The 25841-nt window shown below is 42.4% G+C and overlaps 1 protein-coding gene across 1 annotated transcript in view; it reads right to left on the reverse strand.

The window, feature by feature from the left end:
- The window catches only part of LOC130122163 (leucine-rich repeat transmembrane neuronal protein 4-like), a 151940-nt gene extending 143957 nt beyond the window's left edge, over positions 1-7983 (reverse strand). The window contains exons 1-2 of the mRNA XM_056291205.1: positions 7934-7983; positions 5983-6071 (exon numbers count right to left, since the gene is read on the reverse strand). Of these exons, the coding sequence (XP_056147180.1) occupies positions 5983-6071; positions 7934-7983 (139 nt within the window). The remainder of the gene's footprint in view (positions 1-5982; positions 6072-7933) is intronic.
- Between the last annotated feature and the right edge of the window lie 17858 nt (positions 7984-25841).

The following is a 25841-nucleotide window of genomic DNA, read 5'->3' on the forward strand; positions in this document are numbered from 1 at the left end:
ATCCCCACCGACACAGCGTCTGGGGAAAAGGAGAAATCCCACACGAAACAAGCCTTGGTTAGGTGTGGTTATCCTAACTGGGTGTTTGCCAAAGCCAGGAAGATGCACAAACAGTCCATCAGCCAATGGAAGAGAGGAGAAGAACAGCAGATGCCTAAGTGTAAACAGTGGTGATTATGTATGTGGCGGGAGTGTCGGAAAGCTAAAACTCGTGTTTTCAAAACACCGCATCTCGGTTGCCCAAACTCCAAAACCTGCGGCACCAGAGGTTGGTCCACCCCAAGGATCGGGTCTCCTGACACAACAGAGCAATATAGTGTACACTGTTAAGTGCCAGGAGGATTGCTTAAGTGACTGATTGGAAAGATGCTTTCCACGCCCAGTAATTTTCTGGATGATCATCAAAGGCAAGGAGCTCAGAGCTCACCATCTCTTTCCTTACAAGATACTGGGTCGGGGATACAATGGGTTGCAGGTGAGTATTTCTTTGGGAAAAATACATGAGAGGCAGGGAGAGACGCTTATGCTCTCATTAGGTTTGTGCACATCTGCAATCTTATGAAGCTTTAATATTGAATTTACTGCACTGCTGCAAGGGGGTGGTCCATTTGAGCCCTGTTGAGCATTATCATGAGAAGTTAGCTGCTGTCTCGTTGCTTCTTGAAGCTGCTGTTGAGCATGTTGCTCAAATGAATGATTCTTTATGTACTCAGTGGTGCGTGTTACGGGGTCTTCATGAGTTAAATCTTGTAACTCACCAAGATGATCTTCCAAATCTGCAGCTGCTTCAAATATTGCTGCCACTGTAGATGCTATAGCTTCCTTCTGCAGCTTTAATACACAAAGGTTTGCCTATACTTCTGCCTTACACTGGGCTGCTTCAGCTCTTTATTGCTGTGCCTCTATCAAAGTTTTCTCTCTCAGAATGGCGTTCTCATTTTCTGTATAGGAGATCCTTATTTTTGCTGCTTCAGCTTCAGCTCTAGCCCTTGTAGCTGTAGCACAAGCAGATGACCTGCCTGAATCCACAGAGGACTTGTGACTTGAGGCTTGGGACCTTGTCTCCAGAGACCGACGTTCTTCATGCTGGCTGTTCATCTTTGTGGTGTTTCTTGAGGGAGTCTTAAGGTTGAGGCAGCAGTGGAGAATTCACAGAGTTATTTTGCTGTCTTGTCCCACTGTGTAAATGTATTTTTACTATTCTGCCCTCCCCTTACAAAAAAGTAGTTTATTCAAGTGTGCCTTTAGTATACTTATTTTAAATTAAAAAAACTGAGTATACTTTCAGTTTACTTTTTAAGTACCTATCAGAGATATACTAAACAAAATTATACTTCAGTATACTTACAGGTATACGACTAGTACATTGACAATATATTTTAACTTTACTAAAGTTTAGTTAATAAAATTAACTTCATCAGACTGCATAGCTAGGCAGATAGCTAACACAAGTCTCAGTAGGCTGTACTTGGTGTTGAGCGTGATTTACTGAGGCTTAGGTTGTAAAACTGCAAACACAAACACAGGAATACATGATATGTTACACAATTAAGATGAATATGTGCAACGATATTTCATCAATGTTCTTCTCCACAGGTTTCCAAATGAGGTCACAGTTAATCTACGTAACTTATACAGACCAAATAACTTAATGTGTTAACTTGGAAAGCAACTTATGCTAGCGATTAGCTTAGCCGATTAGCTCAGGCAATTAGTTAACTTGTCTCGTAAAACTAACGACAACATAATCCCTTAACAGCGTTTTTGAAGCACAGACAAAGGTAAGTAACTATACTCACAGGCAGATCTACTCCAAGGAGCAAAAAAAAAAAAAAAAAGATTAAAAAAAAATCTGAGGTGCTGCACTGAGCCTGCATGTACACTACTTGGCTGTGCTGTGTAGACTGAAAAACAAAATGGAGGATAAAGCTATTTGGGGAGATCCTAAAGATACAGTTGCCGCCACCTGTCTAATTTACAGCAAACACTCGCTGGTGTCAGAACAGTACACAAAAACTAACAGACACAGGAAAATTTTCTTCCCACTCGCCATCACACTTATGAACAGTTAACACACAAAAGCTTCAAATGAACTTTTCCACACAATAATGTCATTTTCTAGAGAATTAGTTTGCAGAAACATATGCTTATGGTGGTTTATGATGCGTTTTCTATATTGTTCTACACTTATGAACTGGTGATCTACAAGTATTTTCCAAATTGAACAATACATTCATCAATCTCCTAACACTGTTGTGCAAGCAGCAATTTTGGAGGACAGACTCAATATTTCAATGGTGAAAGGGAAGAAATCGTCTGATATCTTATAAGATTATTTTAGAAGAAAGCCACTTTATGTTGTCATTGTACAGTCGCTCGGTTACAATGAAATTTAATTTTCTGCATTTAATCCATCCTACTTAAAGGAGCAGTGGGCAGCTGCAGTGCATGGGGACCAGCTCCAGTTCTTCTTTCCAGTTGCTTTGGTCAGGGGCACAGGCCGGAATATTAACCCTAATATGGATGTCTTTTTGACGGTGGGAGGAAACCGGAGCACCCGGAGGAAACTCACACATGCAAACTACACACAGAAAGGACCTTGGACGGCCTGAGGTTAAAACCCAGGACCTTCTTGCTCTGAGGCAACAGTGCTAACCACTGGGCCACCGTGCCCCCAGAGATTCAACCTCATTTTACTAACATTCATACATTTTGGTTCAAAGGAAGTAAAAAAAAATAAAAATCTGCCTTCAATATTAAGTTTTGAGAAGTTGCACATGTTACACTTTTAAGAATGACGTGATGGCCGGTTCTTGTGTAGCATATTAATTTTCCTTTTTATTCCTGTTGGAACATAAACAAACACAACATCAGTCCTGGCGTCTGTGTATTATTCGTGCGTCTGACGTCTCACTCTGCTAGATAGAGACAGGCATCAGTCACCGATACCTTACACCTACAGCTAGTGACAGGCGTCTAGCAACACACATATTACATATTAAACAAACCAAAAACACTCAAAATACAGCCATGTGATCATGTCACAAACACCTCTGTAGCAACTTTGTACTTTGTGTATTTATATCCAATGAACTTATTGTAATCTCTATTTATTACCATATTAACTGTTTAACCTTTTAACTTATTACTGTTTTTAAGTCTATTTATTATTCTCTTCAACCCAATGGTCACAAAACATAACAATGAACTTGAATACTGGAGCCGTGTGATGTAAAGGGGAACTCTTATTTTGTAACAGGAAACGATATACAGTTTTCCTGGCCAACAATTAGTCAGAGCCGTAGTGAAAGCGGGCTTTTACTGTTAGCAACTGTTATTAGCTTCCACTCGTCTACACGTCAAGTAAGAACAGTTCACAACACACCTTAGCATGGGCTAACTAGAAAACACCCTCATTGATAGTTGTTTCATTCGCTATTGTACATTTCTTTCACACACGGTTTCATAGCTCGTTTCCAATTTCATAGATTAGACGGATCCGCCCGGGTAGCGGGAATGACCAAACCGCCTTTATCAAGTGCGTCTACATTCAGAGCTAGTTAGTTACTACACATCACACTCACAGTCTAAGACCTTAGCAGTTATTATCTCGCTTTCATATATTGTTCTGTTTCTGATATCCGATTATCTTACCTGTTGGAACATAAACAGACACAACATCAGTCCTGGCGTCTGTGTATTATTCATGCGTCTGACGTCTCACTCTACTAGTGACAGGCGTCAGTCACCGATACCTTACACCTACAGCGCCCCCTGTTGACCATGTGTTCCAACCATTTAAGACAGAACCAGAAATACTAGAAAATAATAGAAATCACATGAACAACATTGAAGCAGTAATTTTAACATATTTTAAAGTCTCGCTTTTTTATAAGGAGTTTTAATTTTAAATGGGGGGCAAGATATTTTAATCTTTTTCATGCCAATGTCTATGAAAACACTCAGTGCCACACACACCACAAAGAACAGCGTGTGAAAACACTATGACATTGTTGGGAAACTAAAGACAGTCATGCACCTTTAATGAGAACCACTGTTTACAGAGGGACTTTAGATATACGTTATTACAACTGTATTTCCTGTGAAGCATGTTCCCAGAAAATCAAATAGTTCTGTTAAATTATATATATATATCAACATTGAAACAGGAAAAAAAAATGCACAAGAAAAAAAGATTTTAATGCATTAAAATCTTTTTTCCTGTATCTAAATCTTTTTTTCCTGTATCTTTTTCCAACAAGTATCCGTGTTGATATTCCGCTCCTCATTAGTGGAGCACTCAACACCATTGACGGTTTCAGAAAACAACGCTATATATATATATATATATATATATATATATATATATATATAATGCTGGGGTCTTAATTACTGGATACAAGATGAAACAAATATTCATAGGTTATTTCTTTAACACTGCTGTATGACAGGGGAAGAATGGGATAGTATGTTTTGATAAGCAAAATAAAGCTGGCTGTTCCCTCTTCACATAAATGGCCTCTTTGGTCACAGCAAATTGCATATCAAACTGATCATTGGTTTTGATTGTGACGCAACTGTGCTGGTTTCTGTCGTTATGCAACTGTGTTGTTATAAAGTTGTGGATACCTGCAGTCAGCTGAGACTGATGAAGTCACTTAGATGAGGGATGAAATGTTACCCCCACTCAACGTCATGTCCAGATGAACTGATTCAATTTTCTGGGAATTCCTTGCCTGGATTATTGAGCATGAATCAAGACATTAATATTATGATATACCGACAATAAGCATATAGTAAAAAAAGAATGCCATAAAATGGCGCTGAATAACAAACCTAAACATTGTGTCTGTAGTGTCAATGCACTGTTGCTGCACTCTCACAACTGCCCTGAACTGCTATAAATGTGAGCAACAAGTTAATAAACGTATCCTGCCAAGAGGATGTAGGGTACAGTGGAGCATGGCGTTGGGCCAGTGTGGGTAAGATCTTAATTCAAAAAGATTTGAGAGCAGTTCCCCTTCTGTTTTTACAGCAAAGTCAAACTTTAAAAATTACTTGGCCAAGCACAGGGGTTCAAGTAATCATAACTGTCAGGAGCTATGCAAAGGACATTGTAAGATCAGCTGGAGACAGCAGAATGCTGTCAAATCAGGTCTTTGCTATGAATTTTCTACCCACTTATAATTAAAGAAATGTTAAACTTGAACAGTTTTGTGAGTAGCAGCAGACTTGCTGCTCAGACTACATTGGTGAAGCCATGTGGAAAGAGCCAGGGAGCTTCGGATGAGGCTGGACGGGGCTGTTATTTTGTTAGATGTAGTGCAGTGATAGAGGATGTCAGGGGTCAAAGCATCTGCACTGTTGCATTCCAAAGTTCTAACAACACTGACTGAGAAGAGGCCACCTGCCTCCTTGCAGACTGCTCAGAAGTGGAATGGTAAACAGGAAAAGAGAAATGATAGGTTGGCAGAATCCCTGATCAACCCCAATTGGAAGGAAGCTCAGCTATGGAGTCAGAGAAAATGTGATTGGTGAGTTTCAATAAAACCGGAGTGTATAAGCAGATTGTCAGTCAATATGGCTAGGTTTGGCGGGACTTGTCTATCTCAATGTCAAATACTTAACCTGTATGTAACAGTAAGGGTCTTGCAAACATGGCTCACAAGGTTCACAGGTGATAGATTTTCCAAGGAGCCTGTGCTCTTAAAAAGGTGGTAAACCTGTAATAACATTTTCATGGCTCTAGAAATATTTTTGGGATAGCCTTATGATGGTAAACTACTCACCGAGATGATATATTCAACAAAAAAAGACCATGAGACTGCTCTGAAAAAAAAATCATTGTTAGTTTTTCTTCTGGGGTAAAACCACGGAAGTTGCATAAAAAAATCTAGAATGCATGCATGCGAGACAGATAAAGGCGATGCCTCCCCATTCATTCTATGCTGTGGATGCTGTTGCAAGATATGCACTACTGACCTGTTAAAAGCTGGCTGCCATTTGATGAAATGATCACATTGAGCACCAATCCTGCATCCTGAATCACTCGGGGCTCCATGTTTGTGAAACTGGGCGCAAGTACAGATGGAAGTGCAGGTGCACACGAGTGTGCCAAATATACGTTTGGTAATTTGGTGACCACTGCAGCTCTGGCGCAGCGAGGTGCAGCTGATAAAGAAATTGGATTGGGATAAATACATTATAAGCAGGTGGAGCTGGGGTGAGCTTCGATTTGGCCATACAATGAAGCTCCTCTCGTGCCCTTTCAATGTGTCGCAGCAACAGCATATTTTCATTTTCTTGATGGATGAACAGGGAAGTGAGAACTAAGAACTGCTCTGCACTGATAAACTTGAATGGATCAGTGAAATAGCAGTGGTAAATTCTTTACCTAGACCACCACTGTCTTCCAATTTATACTCCATCCCTAATGATTATGACAGAACAAAATATATATTCAAAGCAGCGTGCAAGAAGATCATTATCTAACAGCCTCTTACATGACTCAAAAAGTTTAGATCAGTTTTGTCACAGATGTTGTTCACAAGCCTACAGAGATTTATAATGGACGCTAATGTAGTCTAGAGCAGTGTTTGTCAACCCACTGGGTGGACCCGCCCCCCTTGTGGACGTTCAGAGGACGATAGGCGGTGCTGGGAGCAAGGCAGCAGCATGGAAGGTGTTAGGGTGCAAATGGGTGGCAGTCATAACAGCCATTCATTTCAGATGAAACCGGTGCTCTAAGTGGGTGGTACTCACTAGTACACAGTACACTTGTTACAGTGAAATGGGTCTCCACTCCCATGACCGTTGGGCGAATTCTTCCCCGAGAACAAGAGCAGCTCACCTGCATCCTGAAACAAATGAACACCAGCCATTTTACAGTGGTGCTTGAAAGTTTGAGAACCCTTTCAAATTTTCCATTATTTCTGCATAAATATGATCTAAAACATCATCAGATTTTCACACAAGTCCTAAAAGTGAATTTGTGCCACCTTATTGCCACGCTGTACTGGGTGAGGCCGCTACAAACGTGAATTTGCGCTGCCATCTTCCCACACCGGAAGCAGAAACACATTAAAATTAATGAAACAAAGAGACAGCAGTATAAAGGAATTATGCGGAGGTAAACAGACCTTTGCCCCCCGTACCATTTGCTGAAATGATGCTAATTATTGAAAACTGAATGGAAATAAAAATAATTTTTCAAAACGTTGTCATAGAACATGGTCATGTCATGTCACTCTTCTAAACCATAAAGTTATGACAGATGGTGAAACTGCAATACGTTTGGAAATAAATTAAAATTCAAAATTCACTTGTTTTAATCAACAACAACAAAAAAAAGAAAGAAAAAGGACTGCATCGCAGTGCAATGACCTCAGCTAATATCATACCGGCTACTGCATTTCTTCCCCTTTGTCAGGCAGTGTGGACTATAGCGAGGTACAGATAACACAACTTTGATGACTGATACTCCAATGGCTAGTTACAGTTACATGTTGAAAATTATCCATTCTTTCCTGAGCCTGGTATTTATCAGCACCAGTCAGCTGTTGTTGCTAAGCAACCATTATTGGTGCTGTGGCACACTGTGCACTGGAGGTTTTTTTTTTTCCAAAGAATGCCACTTGATGTAAACACGCAGTAATTCACATTTCTTCAAGTTCAAGTTCAACTTTACTGACGTTATTAAAATACAGGGAAATTATTGTGCTCTCGCTCTCTCTGCCTTAACAAAAAGGACACACCATCCCAATATAAGAGACAAAACTGCAGACCTACATAGAATATGTACACAATAACACAACAAAGTAAGATGTATATGGGTGCATTAGATGTGCAGCAACCTGACTGTGGAGAGAAATTATTACTGACACAGGTGGTATGTGACCTGATGCTCCGGTAATGGACGCTGTCATAGCCTCACCAGAGCGCCACCTCCTCTACCTTGCCTCCATCTGTGCTGTCTGCAGCCATTACTCTATGGTAGTACCTGCTTGTTGTAGGTAATCTCTCTCAGCCAATCCCATAGCTTACAGCTGCTGGGGATGTCTGATCTTATGTCCAGTAAAGTCTGTTAAAGTCTTGTGCAAGATGTGTTTAGTGCAATAAAACCGACAAAACACGAAAATAAACAACAAAGTGAGAGCAGCTCCACTACGGCACCATCTTTTAAGGACATTTCAAAATTTCACTTAAAATGTGTGATATATTTGGATGGAATTGGCCATACTAAATTGTCCCTAGGTGTGAATGTGTGTGTGTGTGTGTGTGTTGGCCCTGTGTGATGGCCTGGCGGCCTGTCCAGGGTGTCTCCCCGCCTGCCGCCCAATGACTGCTGGGATAGCCTCCAGCAGACCCTGAGAGCAGGATAAACGATTCAGATAATGGATGGATGGATGGATGGATGGAATCACAATGCAAGTATCTTTTTATAGCCACTGTTACTTAGTATGTAAGGGGTAATCTACGACAAGGTGTGTGTTAAAGGATTTCAACGGACAAAGCAGAGGCAAATGATCAAACAAAGTGAAGTGGAGGGGTTTGAAAGTAGGAGTGCAACTTGCAATAATGTTTTTTACATTTGCGTTATTTTATGTACAGCACTGCTCAAGTTCATTTTAAAAAGATCACCTTGGATGAGGCCATATAAATTACTGCAAATCGCGCTCCTACTTTCATACAGGCATGAACGCGACTGAGGATGCACAAGCTAGTGCATTCTTAGTCCCAGTCCCAAGCCCAGGTAAATGGGGAGGGTTGCATCAGGGAGGGCATCCAGCGTAAAACGTTTGCCAAATCAAATATTTGGATCATACATCAGATTTCCATACCGGATTGGTCACGGCCTGGGTTACCAACACTGGTACTGTTGGCCAGCAGGGTGCCGGTGGAAACTATGCAACTGTTGGGTGAAGGAGAAGGAGAGGGGGAAGATATGTCCATAGGCAGCAGGAAAGGAGGAAGGGTACGAGTGGGGAGGTGAGACTCAGAAATTTGAATGTTGGCACTATGACTGGTAAAGGGAGAGAGCTGTCTGACACGATGGAGAGAAAGAAGGTAGAAATACTGTTTGTGCAAGAGACCAGGTGGGAGGGGAGTAAGGCCAGGAGCATCAGAGGTGGGTTCAGACTTTTATACCATGGTGCTGATGGGAGGAAACATGGGGTAGGGGTAATTGTGAAGGATGACTACAGGCAGTCCCCGGATTACAAACAACTTCCGTTTTTGAGTCTGTCGTAAATCAAATTTGTATGTAAATCAGAACAGTCAAGTACAGTTCACATCTAGCGTCAATTAGTCAAGTTTGTCTTAGTATATAGTACATATTTTACCTAAACACCATAAATATAATAATGCAGTCATAAAAATAAATGTAACTACAGTATTTATAATTGAGAGAGAAAAGGTGTTTATAGGTATGAAAAACATTAAGGAAACATTTCTTCCATTTCAAACTCCCCACCTGCCCCTGGCCCCGGAGCGGGTCGCTGCTGGCCTCAGCCAGCCGTTTGACACCAGAAACGAGAGCCCACTCGGGGCTTGTCTCCCCACCTCACAGGGTAAGTGAAAAAATGATGAGCATTTCACCTCTCTCTGAACTCTTCATTATTTCCACTTTCATTTCAATCGTTATCGTTTTCCTTTTCTTCGATGCATCACCATCACTTGCATCAGATTTACGCTTTGAAGCCACGATTATGAGGGTAAACACACGAAAAATTCAAGTCAAAACACAACGCACACAACAATGTCTACGCGATTCGACCTAAAATGGCGCCAACAGTGTGGCGTTGTTCTCCCTCAGGCCCACAAACCGCCTAAAACGTGCGGTGATTTGAGCGTCACGCAAAGTAGTCTGTCTGTTCGTTAGTAGGAACTACTGAGTGTTACTCTTTTTTTTTTTTTAATGATAGGCTTTACGGAGGTCGGTTCGTAAGTACGGGTGTTCATAAGTCGGACGTTCATAACCCAGGGACTACCTGTATGTCAAGACTGTTTTGGAGGTGAAGAGAGTGTCGGACAGAGTGACGAGTATGAAGCTCGGAATCGAAGTTGTGATGATGAATGTTATCAGCGCATACGCCCCGCAAGTTGGTTGTGAAAGGGAAGAGAAAGAAGAATTCTGGAGTGAGTTGGGTCAAGTGGTGGAGAGGGTACCCAAGGAGAAGGGGGTTGTGATTGGAGTGGATTTCAATGGGCATGTTGGTGAAGGGAACAAAGGGGGTGAGGGGATCGGGTAGGTATGGTGTCAAGGAGAAGGATGTGGAAGGACAGATGGCGGCGGGTTTTGCAAAAAGGATGGAAATGGCTGTGGTGAATACAAATTTCAAGAAGAGGGAGGAACACAGGGTGACATAAGAGTGGAGGAAAGTGCACACAGGTGGACTATATCTGACGCAGGAGGCACGATCTGAAGGAGATTGGAGACTACAAAGTGGTGACAGGGGACAACGTAGCTAGGCAGCATCGGGTGGTGGTCTGTAGGATGACTTTGGAGACCAAGAAGAGGAAGAGAGTGAAGGCAGAGCCAAGGATCAAATGGATGATAGTTGAAGAAGGAAGACTGTTGTGTGGAGTTCAGGAAGGCTGAATGGATGTTGGTGTTGCCTGGGATACGGTTGGTAACATCAACGTCCATGCAGTCCACAAGATCGCCCTACTCGGAACAGCCCACGTTACGCAGGTACTGTCAATCAAGTGACGTCTGCCGAAAGTATATAGACCAAATTTCTACATGTTTGAACTCCCTCTACACTGCCCACAAATGCACCTGTTTGCTGAATGGATGTTGGTGTTGCCTGGGATACGGTTGGTAACATCAACATCCATGCAGTCTAGAAGATCGCCCTACTCGGAACAGCCCACATGTTACGACGAGTACTGTCAATCAAGTGACGTCTGCCAAAAGCATCTAGACCAAATTTCGACATGTTTGAACTGCCTCTACACTACCCACAAATGCAACTGTTTGGCAAATAGAATCAATGCCATTTACACTACAGATAATAAGTCTGCTAAGTCAGACCCTCAAGCGACACCTCTAAAAATAAATGTGCAAACAGCAAAAGAAATAGGAACAACCCTTGAAACCAAGATGTATTCATAACGTTAATAGGATAGAAGAAAAGCCCATGAAAACAGCCCACGCACAGACAATGTTGAGATATAAATACATGTACAATAGTATGTTGGTGCCACTAAATACAGATTAAGGCTCATTCAACATTACATGTATCTCATGTAATTAGCAACAATCTTAGTTCATGTAAGCTTTCAAGCAACCTATTTCATGAGCAGAGAAATAAAGCAAAAATAAAAACGCCTCTGTTATTGTGCTATTCTCTGTAATTATATTCTCTGGATTGTATCATTGTGTTACATTATGCATTATTACCTTTTATGTACTATTCTTTTAATCATATATTGGGGGCATGATGGCAACCTGTCTGTCTCAACTGAAAAGCACTTTGGGTCAACTCCTATGGCACGGTCGCCTCACAGCAAGAAGGTCCTGGGTTCGAACCCCGGGGGATAGTCCAACCTTGGGGGTGGTCCCGGGTGGTCCTCTGTGTGGAGTTTGCATGTTCTCCCCGTGTCTGCGTGGGCTTCCTCTGGGTGCCCCGGTTCCCTCCCACAGTCCAAAGACATGCAGGTCAGGTGAATCAGCCGTACTAAATTGTCCCTAGGTGTGTGTGTGTGTGTGTGTGTGTGTGTGTGTGTGTGTGTGTGTGTGTGTGTGTGTGGGCCCTGTGATGGTCTGGCGGCCTATCCAGGGTGTCTGCCAGCCTTGGGATAGGCTCCAGCATCCCCGCGACCATGAGAGCAGGATAAGCGGTTTGGATAATGGCTGGATGGATGGAGTTGAAACTGAAGGTAAACCCTGTCTCTGTACACTGCAGGGTTGATTCTCAGTGCGGTTGGTAGTACATGCAAGCTTTTCGCATTACAGGGAGTCAAATCAACTATCAAAACCGCGTTTAATGCAGCTTTAAAGCATTGGTATCATTTATGATTAAAGCTCACAAAGAGACTTCACTAATCACTTCAGTATTGAATAACTTGAAATTCTGCAGAGTCATCTTGCTGGGCTGCAACACAGTTCAGTGGGGTAATCCTTTAAGCCTTCGAAAGCAATATTCCCAGTTTGAAAACAAGACTATGTTTCATGTGGAGTCCCCCCCCCCCCCTCTTCTACAGGACTTAACAGCTCTCACAAGTGTGAACATTAGAGATGGTTGGAATGCACTGCACCAAACTACAAAAAAAAAAGAAAAAAGTTCCAAACTAAATTGGATTTCGGTCCAATCAAACACACATACTAAATAAACATAAAATTAGCGATGGTACGTTTGACTGTACCGTGAGATTCTCATTTTGGAAAATGAAACACATTACAGTTTTCGAAGGCTTAAAAGATTGTGATGTTGGACTGTGCTGAAGCCCAGCGAGGAGGTTCAGCAAAGCGGCACATTTCTTAATAATGAAGCAGTCAGTGAGGATTTTGTCTGTATGGTTTTAAATGATGGCTGGTTATGTTTTAAGGAAACCCGGCATGTCATCTCTGACAGCATCGCCCAATTGATCTCCCACTCTCCCATCACCCCCACTTTTATCTTGCTCTCTACCCCCCCCCCCGTTTTTCTCCCCATTTGCACTTGTCCAATTACCTCACTCTCCGAGCTGTCCCGGTCGCTGCTCCCCCTCCTCTGCTGATCCGGAGAGGCCTGCAGACTACGACGTGCCTCCTCCCATACATGTGGAGTCGCCGGCCGCTTCTTTTCACCTGACAGTGAGGAGTTTCACCAGGGGGATGTAGCGCATGGGAGGATCAAACTATTCCCCCTCCCCCCCTAACAGGTGTCCCGACCGACCAGAGGAGGCGCTGGTGCAGCGACCAGGACACATACCCACATCCGGCTTCCCACCAACTGACACGGCCAATTGTGTCTGTAGGGACACCCGACCAAGCCGGAGGTAACACGGGGATTCGAACCGGCGATCCCCGTGTTGGTAGGCAACGGAATAGACCGCCACACCACCCAGAGGCCCTCCTCTACCCCTTTCTAAATCTATTGGAGCACAGAAAAAAATACAGCGGCGAAATAGTTGAACTTATCTATTCCTACTTAGATTTTATATTCTTTTTTTTCCTTAACCTCTGCTGTCAGCAGGCTTGGCATACAACACACGGAAATTGTATGTCATTGTGTCCTAGACAGAGTTTATCTGTAAGTGGAGCTCACGTTCTCCATCTGCAAAGGCAATCTTTATTAATTATCAAGAGCCGCTTATAATAACTCTGTCCTTGGGATGAGCTGTGGGATGGCAAGAGGAGAGGGTTTTGTTATATATTTATAGCCCCTACCGCCCCCCCTCTTCCGCATGTTTGATCAGTTAAACAACCGATCGGCATCACTTCTCCAAGAGGGGGGACAATTACCACAAGTGAAACAAGGAAACTTAGAAACGAAAAATGACAACATGTATCTGATAAGACATAGACATAGAAACAGACACCGAGAAAACACAATTAAATCGATCTCATCGATATCAATTTAGGACAACAGTTATACCGCTAAAGGAGAGGACAAGAGAATAAAAGAGAAAAGGAAAGAGGAGGAAAGGAGGAGGGAGAAGGAAGTAATCAGAGGAGTGTTCCAGAGAGTGTGTGAGGCAGATGCTAGCAGGGTGTTTGTGAGTGCACGGGATTAGTCCAAAGAAATACCGGTGTCTGAGATCCACGACTTACCGTAGTGCTTCTGAGCAGCAGACAAGCTCTGCAGCCACCCACGGGCCCTACAGTTGTGCAAGCACCCCACGACCAAAAGAACAGCCGCAGTCTAAAGCGCCGCAACCCCAGAGGGACAGCGAACCCACAGGGTGGCCAGGAGCGCACAGAGCACCAGCTCCGCACGCTCCCGAGGAGCACAACCCAGTCTCTAACAGCACAAGCCGGGCCCGCACCCCTGAGGAACAACCCCGCCACCAACCCCCAGGCGCAGGCACAGGGCACACCTGCAGGCATGGGATTCGAGCCACGGATGGCGAGCACAGAACGCCTGCCCGCAGCTGGGCCCTGCAACAAACAGATCGATGCACCACCGCAGGCCCGGCCAAGCAGCGGGAGCTGTTGCTCCCCCCCAGGCCCACAACCTCCCCTCTTGGCCCAGGATCCCCCCGCAACTGCAGCACCCAGGACAATGCCCACAGCTGCAGTACCATAGGGACAGGGTGTGGCTTGAAAGCCCACCACAAACCTAAGACCCACAGCATTATCCCGAACTACTTAGTTGTTGACAGATGGTGTTAAGTCGGTGAAAGAAGTAGCACATACTTCATTAAAGAAATCAACTTCCTTTTTATATGATGCCATTAGTCTTTCCATTGAGATATATTCTCTTAATAGATGTAACCACTGGGATGTGATGAGTTGTTTCTACTTTTCCAATTCATGTCAGGTCTGCATGGTGATGGTGGTCATGTGGCGCAGGTCCTGGGTTGTTCCAGTGGCGTCTGGACACTGCTTGGCATCCTCCTCATGATATTCTTCACATATTTTATAATTCTATTATAATTTTGTTATCCTCTTTCAGTGTTGTATTGTGTAAATTGTGTACACACAACATCGATTGCACATCGGTCCTTCTTGGGAGAGATCCCTGCTCTGTTGCTCTCCCTGAGGTTTCTCCCAATTTTTTCTCCCTGTTAGTTTTTTTTTTTTAGGGAGTTGTTCCAATCCGACGCGAGAGTCTAAGGACAGAATGTTGTGTTGCAATCTAAAGCCCATTAGGGCAATTTTTTTAATTTGTGATATTGGGCTACAAAAAAAAAATTGAATTGACTAGTTTCAGTGCAGACAATGGTGTATACAATGAAGCCGTTAGCTCCCATATATTTTTTTCAATAAGCAATCAGCTATAATTTTCTTATTACCAAAAGCAGTTATGCTCAAGCGAAGATATTCCAAGCCAAAAGCCTTTCAAACTATGGTCCTCTTGGTAAATGCATATGCACATTGTCGCAAATCAGTCTACTTGGGTAGTATTATAGATATTTAATGTATTCCAACATACACATAACCAATGATGCAGGGAGATAGTCGTTTGACATAGTAGAATTTTACTAGCTACATAACCTTTGTTATTTCCTGACAGCAGACGTTTTCCACTTCAGTCGGCATTTTAGTACATTTCCCATATGTACACTGATTAACAGTGGCATATATGGAAACAATTTTATATACGGCTTGTGACTGAAAGCAGGTAATGAGTGTAATCTATAAATCAGAGATGTCCTGCTGTAATCTTTGTTGCTGTGGGTGTTCGTGCAGTCCGCTCTTATAATGCATATCATATTCGAGCTAAACATGTATGGATGGATTTGAGAAGTTGCCATGTCCGATCAAGAATGAGAAATTATGTTTCTTAGGTTTATGGTTTGCTTACAGAACCTCTTTCACTAGTGTTGTATTGAACTCTGTTTCCCCACTTCCCCTTTGCAGGCCAGAAGTTGGCCAATGAGAAGAAAGCAGTGGGCTTTTAGGGAGAGTGGCCTTAAAGAGACAGCTAAAACAAGCCAAAATGGTTTGTTTCAGACAGAAGAAGAACTGAGGGTGTGCATAAAGGGCCAGTATACAATAAATAAGGATTTTTTTTTTTTAGCTGTGAATGATGCAAAGCTCCAAAATAATACTATACGTAGAGCTAGAATGAGCATGATATGGCCACTTTAAGTTATTCCTTTGGGATATGCTGATGATGCATATTGCTGGAAGAGTGTCTGCCTTTGAAAAAGCCTGTTTGGTCTGGGTGAATTACATAAGAAATGACTGATTCAATTCTGTTGGATAGTGTTTTACTAATGATCTTACCATCACAATTAATTAGGCTTATGTGTCCATAACTGGAGGGGAGAGTTGGATCCTTATTATGTTTGAGCAAAACTAAAATGAGAGCAGTGTTCATATGTGAAAGCATAGAGGAGGATGATTTGATCTTGGTAATCATTAGGATGAATAGTGGGGATAGGATAGGCCAGAAGTGTTTATAGAATTTCACTGGATAGCCATCTGATCTAGGTGATTTATTGTTGGGAATGGAAAGAAGCTCTTTCCTTAGTCCTTCTGAGGTTAAATGGTAAATTGACTGCATTTATATAGCGCTTTTCTAGCATACCGACAACTCAAAGCACTTAACAATGTATGTATGTATATATGTATGTTCACCCATTCACACACACATTCATACGCTGATGGTGGAGGCTGCCGTAAAAAGCGCCAAACTGTTGGTCAGGAGCAGTTAGGGGTACAGTGTCTTGCTCAAGGACACTTTGACATGCTCTCTGGAGAAGCTGGCAACAGCTTACTATATGATTTGTTCTACCTCCTGAGCAACGCTGAGCATTGCTCAATGCAATGCACTGCAATGCAGAGCAGAGCAGAGATGGGCACAAATAAATAAAAAAGTATCTTTTAACAAATAACAAATACTTGCTCATCAAATTTATTCAAATAAAATACAAAATACTGGTATGAGGAATTGTATTTAATTAAAATACAAGTAGTTTTGTAATTTGAAAAACACAAAAATACATTCTATACAAACTGATCACATTTTGGGCATTTAGTAATATAGGTTTGACCTTAACCCCCCTACGTTGAAAAGATGAGCTCTGCTAATTTCTCCACATCATAGATTTGAAGTGGCCAATCAGGATATCTTGGAGGTGGGAGGCTGCGAATTCAGGGGTGCATGCTGGGTGGTTTCTGTCAGTCAAAGCAACCACTGACTGACGGAGTGAACAGCAATTGAAATGTAACTGGGGGAACTGAACAGTTAGGCCACAGTGATGCACTAGTTCTTTCAGAAGACAATAAGACTTGGCATCTAGCAGATGCCTTTTTCAAGAGTGATTGATATAAGTGCAGTGGAGTAAGTAAATTTCTGAGATCTCCAACTTTACAACCAAACAACTGAATGAGTGCAAAAAACACATAACAGTACAATTATAGCAGAGTATGATACAGTACAAAATAATAGAAGAGAAAGAGAAGCACCCCCCTTCCCCCCAATGCCAACAAATACCTAGAAAAAGAGTATACACCTTTGTGTACCCCCTAACACTGCAGTCCTTCCGTTTCTGTTTTAGTTGTTTTCAGCCCATCTTATATCCAATAATGTTCTTTTACATTTCAGGTTTAGTTGTTTTTCAGCACAACTAATTTCTCCATCAGTTCAGCTGTTAATCACCTACTGTGAGGGTGGTAAAACATGCCTGCAAAGGAGAAGAGATGCTCAAATGGTGTCAATGATGGCAAAGTGGTGTTGAATCTCACAGTGTAGCATGATCAGTGGATATGAATTCTACGAAGAAAGGTCCTCTCTGGGGTCCTCCAGAAATTGAAGTGTCTCTAACTCTGCTTTGCTGTGGCTGGGCAACATCTCTTTGCCCAACTGGCTCTCTGTTCCTTTTGTTGGGATTGTAAACACTAGAGACAAATAGGGAAACAAGGCTGTTATGAATTTAAATTCAATTCAAGGATTTTTAATGTCGCAAACTTATTTAAAAACGTGACATGAAACTAGCTACTTATTTATTTTTTTAATTGATGAATATTAATTTTTGATGATTAATTAATGAAACTGCAGTTTAACCTTAAGACAGTGAAGTTCTTCATTTAGGGTTGGGCACCGTGCGGAAATTTTCGATACCGATACCAACACCTCCATTTCGATACGATACCTAAACAATACTTTTCGGTACTATATATTATGAAACCTTATAGGATTATCAGCAAACTACTTTTTTATACAGCGAGCACCATAATTCATTGACACATTGTTATGTTGGTTCTGTACTCTAGCACTTTGAGATTGAAAGTGAGGGCAACAATGACAATGTGGTCAATGTGCAGACTGACATCTTTAATGTATGTGAGCCTATTTATATAAATCCTCATAACTGTCCTTACCTGTTTCATCATTGCTAGCAGTGGCACCAGAAGAAGACCCAGCAGCAGACGTCCCAGTGCTGGTAGCAGCACGGACATTAACGTTATCAAACACAGAGCAGTTGTCCACTCATAAATGTATCCCATGCGTGATCAGATGTTTCATCATATTTGACGTATTCCCAGACTTACATTTGATGAGCGCTTTGCAGCGGATGCATTTTACTGTGTCAGGTTTGCCGTCTATTTTTACAAAGTGTAGCCACACTTTGGAACGCATAGTAGCTCACTGAATCTTGCCCGCCAGTTTTCAACTCCAACGCAGTCATGAGACGCACACACATACTACATAGCTTCATGCTAATCTGTCAGTCAGTCGCCTGTGTACAACAACGCCGGTAGTGATTAGCTGGCTGCGATAGCGTTCACATCGTCTACCATAAAGTATCAAAATTTGGCACCGTTTTTTTCCCAAAGAGTTTGATACTAGGTAGGACCACGATATTTCGGTCGGTGCCCATTTTCGATACCCAACCCTATATTCATTGAACTGCTGAAGTTCATCTTCATTCTCTTCAGCTGTGTTTGATGAGGCAGTCTCACTTTCTGACACAAGGCCAAGGTCTTCAGCTGAATGCAGAAACAGGTAATGTATCCTCTTCTCTGCAGTTAATGTGGGAGGCAACCACCTCATCTTGAAAAACGGGTGGGTTGCTGTAGCCGGGATGGATTCATTGACATCAGTCTTCAGCTGTAAGAAGCTACTGAACCTTTTCTCAAAGCTAGCTATGGTGGCTTGCAAGATATGTGAGTAGTACCGCAGGTTTGAAGCTTGCAGATCATGTAGATTAGCCTGAACAGCAAAGAGGTTAAGTGTGTTCTCACTATAGTAGCATGAGGTCTGACCTTGGAAGGTGTCCAATTGCAATGGCAATGGAATTGAGGACTTTGCAGTATTCCTCAAGGAAATCAAGCTCTAGTTGCAAGGCAGGCATGATCTCAGGGAGCTTCTCCCGAATAAATTTCAACTGACTCAAGCAGTCACAAACAGAATTCCACCTACAAAGGCAGGGTGTCTTCAGTTGCTGGTTGGTCAAGCCAATTTAATTAGATCAGGCGAAGGGATCACTCTAGTCCTGCTTTCCATGGTAAATAATATTTTACGGCCACTGGACACTCTTGCACCTCACCTGTATTCAATTGCACAATATAACACCTTCATGACTTTTTTAATGCCAAAATTTAAAATATTCATCAGCAATTGACCTCTTCAACCAATACCATATACAGTTCACCTTACTCACCCTTCTATGTTCCCCTCTCTTCTTCACTATCTAGTTTTAAACTTCCAATTGTTTCTGAAATATCTGGTCATATATGCAAATCCAAATCATCTACCTGTCAGTTAGACCCCTTCCTACTCATTTAGTAAATGCCTGTGCACCTTCACTATCATCTTTATTGATATCATACATTCCTCCCTTACCGCTGGTCTTGTTACTTCATCTCTCAATACAGCTGCAATAACTCCAATACTCAAGAAACCTGGTGCAGACCCCAACAATTTGAATATTTTTTGCCCAATCTCAAATTTACCATATCTTTCTAAAACACTTGAAAGAACAGTCGAATCTCAGGTACACACTCACTTGACTTACAACAATCTGTTTGAAACATTCCAGTCTGGTTTTCGCTCCATGCATAGTATGGAGACAGCCTTGGTGAAAATTGCTAATGATCTGTTGATGGAAGCTGACTCAGGACTCTTAACCATACTTGTCCTTCTTGATCTGAGTGCAGCCTTTGATACCATTTCACATAACATCCTCCTAGAGGGATTAGCTTCCATTGGAATAACTGGCACCCCCCCCCCCCCGACTGGTTTAGATCTTATCTCTGGCTGCACTCCATTTTTCCAATTTAAAGAAATTGAGATCACAGTACTTTCCTGTAACTACCAGTGCTACCCAGGGCTCTATATTGGGACCCCTCATATTCATTATTACCTCTTGACCACATTTTCAGAAAACATGGCCTTCAATTTCCCTGCTACATGGATGACACCCAGCTCTATCTATCCACCAAGCCTACCTCCACTCTCTGCCCACTTCCATTTTTGACCGCTTACTAGAAATTAAATCCTGGTTTTCATACCACTTCCTCAAATTTAATAGTGATAAAACTGAGGTCCTCCTAGTGACTACTAAATCTACTTTGGCTAAACCTGATCATTTATCTCTATTGACAATTCTATAGTTCCTCCATCTACACAGGTTAAGAGTCTGGGTGTCATCTTGGACAGCACATTGTCTTCTGAAGCTCAGATTAACAATGTTACTCAGTCTGCATACTTCCACTTACACAATATTAATCATATTCGCCCATCACTTACGCCTAACAGCACCGCCATACTCATTCACACCCTGGTTACATCTCGTACGGACTACTGCAAATCTGTCCTCTTTGGTATTCCCCTCAAGTGTCTTCAGAAACTTCAGTTGGTCCAGAATTCAGCTGCCTGTATCATTACCAGAACTCCTTCCATAGATCATATCGCTCCTGTTCTTCAGCAACTCCATCGGCTCCCTGTTAAATACCGTATTGACTTCAAGATCCTGCTTCTCACCTTTAAGGCCCTTGATAACCTAGCTTCTTTGTATCTTTACAAACGCCTTCATTTCCACATGCCCTCCCGCACTCAGATCCTTTTCTGCTCTCCAACTCATTACACCGTCTGCCCATTTGACTACCATGGGGTCTAGAGCCTTCAGTCATTATGCCCCTCACCTATTGAACTCTCTCCCACAAGACATTTGCAACATTGACTCTTTCAACCTTCAAATCCCATCTCAAAATGCACCTTTTCAAACCGGCATATTCAGTCTGATCCATGCTTCATCGAGTTTTGTGCAGATAATTTCATACTTATCTGTTGTATTAACGTTTTATTGTCTACCCTGCTTTGTTTTGATTTTATGCTGTCTGACACAGTGCTGCTTGTTTTTTTTTTATCTGTGTTCTTTAATGTGTCCTTGGGTGCTCTGAAAGGCGCCCACAAATAAAATGTATTATTATTATTATTATTATTAAGATCACACTCTCTCCAACATGCAGCCTTTGCTCAGCCAGCAAACATCATTATGCAGCAAAAGATCCTTGTGTTTCACTGACATTTCCTCCAGCAATGCTCTGAAAAGGCGATGTTGCAGACTAGAACTTTTGCGAATGAAATTTATGAGTCCCGTCAAAGGTATCCATGACCTCTTTCATTTCCTCACACAATTTAGCGCAAAACACCGATTTGTGAATAATGCAATGAAATGCTAAGAGAGCTGGGTTAACAGTAGCAAGCCTGCTTACCAAACCCTTGAGTTGTCCCACCATTGACAGAGCCCCATTGGTGACAGCAGACACAATTTTGTTCACATCCAAGCCATTCTACTGAAAGAACTGTGTTAATTCATTAAAGACGATTTCCCCAATTGTGCGCCCAGACAGAAGAAGCTAACAAAGTAGCACTTCCTGAAAGGTCCTCCCTTCAAATAATCTTGCGAACATGGATAGTGGTTACAGGACAAGTCTATGGCTTGTGATACGGCTTCTGCTTTCTTCAAATTGGTGATTAGATTGGAAAAACACTACTCTGCTAAAAGTTCTACTCTTCTTATTGCCATGTTAACCAACAATGGCACCTACTTTAACAGCTCCACAACTGTTTTCTTGTTTTTCTCATCATGACTTAAAACTTCGCCAACCAGGGGCCTTTTGTATCAATCGTTACTATGGGCAAGTCAGTCTTACACACCCGTGTGATTTTTTAGCCCTGAGGTTTGTCTCAGAGACCAGTGTAGAACCTGGGTAACCCCTGAATTTAGACACCGATTGGCTAACACTGACGTATTTGCAGGCCTGGGTGATTGCTCGTTGCAAGAGGTAGACAATAGATGTTAGGAGGAAGGAATTACAAATAACCATCATGCTTTCCTACTGACTGTCAGACAATCTTGAGAGCTAAAGAAAATCCGTGGGTGTGTAAGAACAAATTTGCCCATAGTAACGATTGATACATGAGGCCCCAGATCAGTTGCACACGCTATAATCAACTCAGCATCAGTGAATGGCTTCTTAGATTTAACAAAGTTCCGTGAAACATGCAATGAGGCAGCTGCTGCACTCTTGTGCCAATGTTGATTTACAGATAGTAGAAATTGAGTGTTTGTATGATGTTATCAAGTTTGCGGCGATCTGATTTTGTAGGGTAGTTGGCATTAAAACTAGCAGCATGTATAGTGTTGAAGTGCCACTTGAGATTATCTACTTTGCAGACAGCTATGGTCTGCATGCATATCAAGCATCTCAGTTTGGCATTGGTGTGGTGCGGTAAAATAAAACAAAACTGATCAGTTCAGTCAGATTTGAACTGAGAGTTTTCCTGGTTGACGTTCTACTTTTTCATGAAAGCCATGTTCTTGGTTTAGGACAGTTACTGAATATCTGTAACTTAGCTGGTGAGAGCCTCTCTCTAGTCAAGCATCATAGCGAGTGCGGAGTACGTTTTACGTCTACATGCTCTACAGCATAGGTCAAGTATACCGTATGGGGTGAGGTCAAAATAAAGTAGAGCAGCACGTACTTTATTTCACATGTTGCACACTTTATTTCACATGTTATGACAGGTGCATTAGTGCCAATGGTTTGGTGCGGGCCAGACATTTGTCTCTCATAGACTGGACCTGGCCCACGGGCTGCTTATTGAGGTTCAGGGACTTAAGGTTTGACTCTCATCATCCACCAGAGCACAAATTGGGAGTCATCACGACGCTGTACCACCGAGCTGACAACATCCCTACTGACACAGCGGCCGGGGGAGGGGCGTAGTCACACATTAAACAGGCCCTGGTTATGTGTGGTTATCCTAACTGGGCATTTGTCTAAGCCAGGAAGACACCCAAACAGTGTACCAGCTGATAGAAGAGAGGAGAAGGACAACAGCTGTCGAAGTGTAAACCAGTGGTGATTCTGTATGTGACGGGAGTGAGAGTTGAGATGTGTATTTTCCAAACACCGCGTCTCAGTTGCTTTCAAACCCCAAAACACACTGCACCAGAAATTGGTCCATCCTAAGGATTGTGTTCCCCCGGCGTAATAAGAGCAATATATTGTATGCTGTTAAGTGCCAGGAGGATTGCCGCGAATTGTACATCAGGGAAACCAAACAGACGCTGGCCAAGAGGATGGCACAACACAGAAGAGCTAATGTCTCAGGCCAGAACTCCACAGTCTACACCCATCTATAGGCCAGTGGCCACTCTTTTAAGGATGAGGATGTGCACATCCTTGATAGGAACGCTGGTTTGAACATGGAGTCAAATAGACCATCTATGTGAAGAGGGAACGACCATTCCGGAACCGAGGGGGGGCCTAAGAGTATATCTGTCACCATCTTACAATGTTGTGATTGCAGCTATTCCCCAATCCTCTGTAAATAGTACACATGGCCATTGTAACTCTTATTAATGGTCACGGCAATTTGCATATGAAACTGATTGTTGTTTTCTGTGGTTTTCCTACTGTGATGTTTATCAGGGTGGGAATATCTGCAGTCAGCTGAGACTGAAGAAGTCACTCAGATGAATGATGAAACGTTTCTCTGTCAATAAATGTTGTGTCCAAATGAACTGATTCAACTTTCTGTGAGTTCCATAGGCTGAGTTTGACTTTTGGACGTTAAGCCTTAAGCAACATGGCAAACACTGGCATATTCCCTTAAAGTTTAGTAATTTGACAGTAAATATGTAGGATATTGCTCACAGATCAGGTTAATTTAACTTAAATATGCATACTAACTAAAATCTCTTAACCAGAGGTTTCAATCAATCAATCAATCAATCAATCAAGTTGCATTTTATATTCAAAGTTACCAGACAAAATTGAGAGACAGGACATATCACTGGTCAAGTATGCCATCACATATGGACAGCATCCATTCTTTATGTAACAATTTCTATGTTCTGGAAGTGCAAGTCCACATAATTTGCAGATATCATCAGTTATCTTGCAGACATTTATATACTTAGCAAAAAACTAAGGACATTTGTGTTTGGTAGATTATTTCTTTGTTGTAACAATGCTTCTTGGCAATAAGTCTTATACCATTGGAAAGCCTTGTTTGTGGGATGAGCAGCAGAGCTGAGTCTTTGGGTTAGCCCATGAAAAATTTGCCAAATCTTCTTTGCCAATGCCAAACAGCTTATTTTGCTGTTGCTATTGACTCTTGTTTTGATCTTCTGGTACCCCAGGTGCTGACAGTCAGGTGCCTGATATAAGATTTATTGCCAGGAAGCATTGTTACAACAAAGAAATAATCTACCAAACACAAATTTCCTTACTTTTTGTGCTAAGTTTAGATCACGTTTCTCCAATGACTATTCAATAATTGACCAATGCTTCCCCCCCCCCCACTGACACCCCACCCTTCATGTATGACTGTACACCAACTGTGTTTTTGGCAGCTAGCCTCTGAGTCCTATCTTCATTCAATTTCAACAATTAAATGTATACTCCCTCCAAGGCAAAGCTGTGTTTGTGCCAAGAAAAAGAAAAAGATGAGATTAAAGAAATAATTTAGAGACCATGCTCATTTTTTGACCTTTAAGTCAATTGAATCTTTGAATATTTAAAGCACACAGCTGTTTCTGCTACCCTTGCATCTTTTTATTATTCAATATGTTCCTCTGTACAAATGTGGCTATGTTATTTGTGATATATGACCTCAAAGCCCCACCCCTGACCAATCAGACATAAGCACTGGACCTAAGCCCTGCCCCCTGACCAACCAGATGGCAAGCACTGCCCCAAGTCCCACCCCCTGAACAATCAAATAAAAAATAAGCCCCCTGACTGATATATGACACCCCTGAGTCCCACCCCTTGACCAACCAAACATAAGCTATGCCCTGAAACCCCGCCCGCGGCACCTCCCTCACGTGGTCAAACATACACACGCACGAGAACCCCCACACATGAGGACGCACACACAGGTGTGCCAGCAGCTAATTAGCATTGACGGGGCCACACACAAACTGCTAGTAGTGGTGGGTTACCGAATAGGCCCTAATGGAAACAAAGCAAGCAACTCGCACACAATCCTCTTGACACCCCACTGCCTAAGACTTGACTAGCGCTATAAAACATTATTGCTATTGCAGTGAAAGACACCTACTGAGAGAACACACAAAAAAAGGTAGAGGTAAGTAAATGTGATTTGTATTCATTGTTTTTCTTAGGAATTTGGCTGTTTTGCTTGCTGTGATTTGTTCTTAGGGCGGCAGAGTGGCGCAGTGGTTAGCGCGGTCGCCTCACAGCAAGAAGATCCTGGGTTCGAACCCCGGGATAGTCCAACCCTGGTAGGTCATCCCGGGTCGTCCTGTGTGGAGTTTGCATGTTCTCTCCATGTTTGCGGGGGTTTCCTCCGAGGGCTCCGATTTCCTCCCACAGTCTAAAGACATGTAGGTCAGGTGAATTGGCCGTACTAAATTGTCACTAGGAATGAGTGTGTGTGTGTGTGTGTGTGTGTGTGTGTGTGTGTGTGTGTGTGTGTGTGTGTGTGTGTGTGTGTGTGTGTGTGTGTGTGTGTGTGTCGGCCCTGTGATGGCCTGGCGGCCTGTCCAGGGTGTCTCCCCGCCTGCCGCCCAATGACTCCTGGAATAGGCTCCAGCATCCCCGCGATCTCGAGAGCAGGATAAGCAGTCAAGATAATGGATGGATGGATGATTTGTTCTTTTATTCATATCTGAACATATTACGTTCAAGTACGAAGTACATTTAACTTGGCATAAATACAAATATAATAAACATTGGGTAGTGACCGAAAGGGAGAGAT

Source organism: Lampris incognitus, chromosome 12, assembly GCF_029633865.1.
Source record: "Lampris incognitus isolate fLamInc1 chromosome 12, fLamInc1.hap2, whole genome shotgun sequence".
NCBI classification, from domain to species: domain Eukaryota; kingdom Metazoa; phylum Chordata; class Actinopteri; order Lampriformes; family Lampridae; genus Lampris; species Lampris incognitus.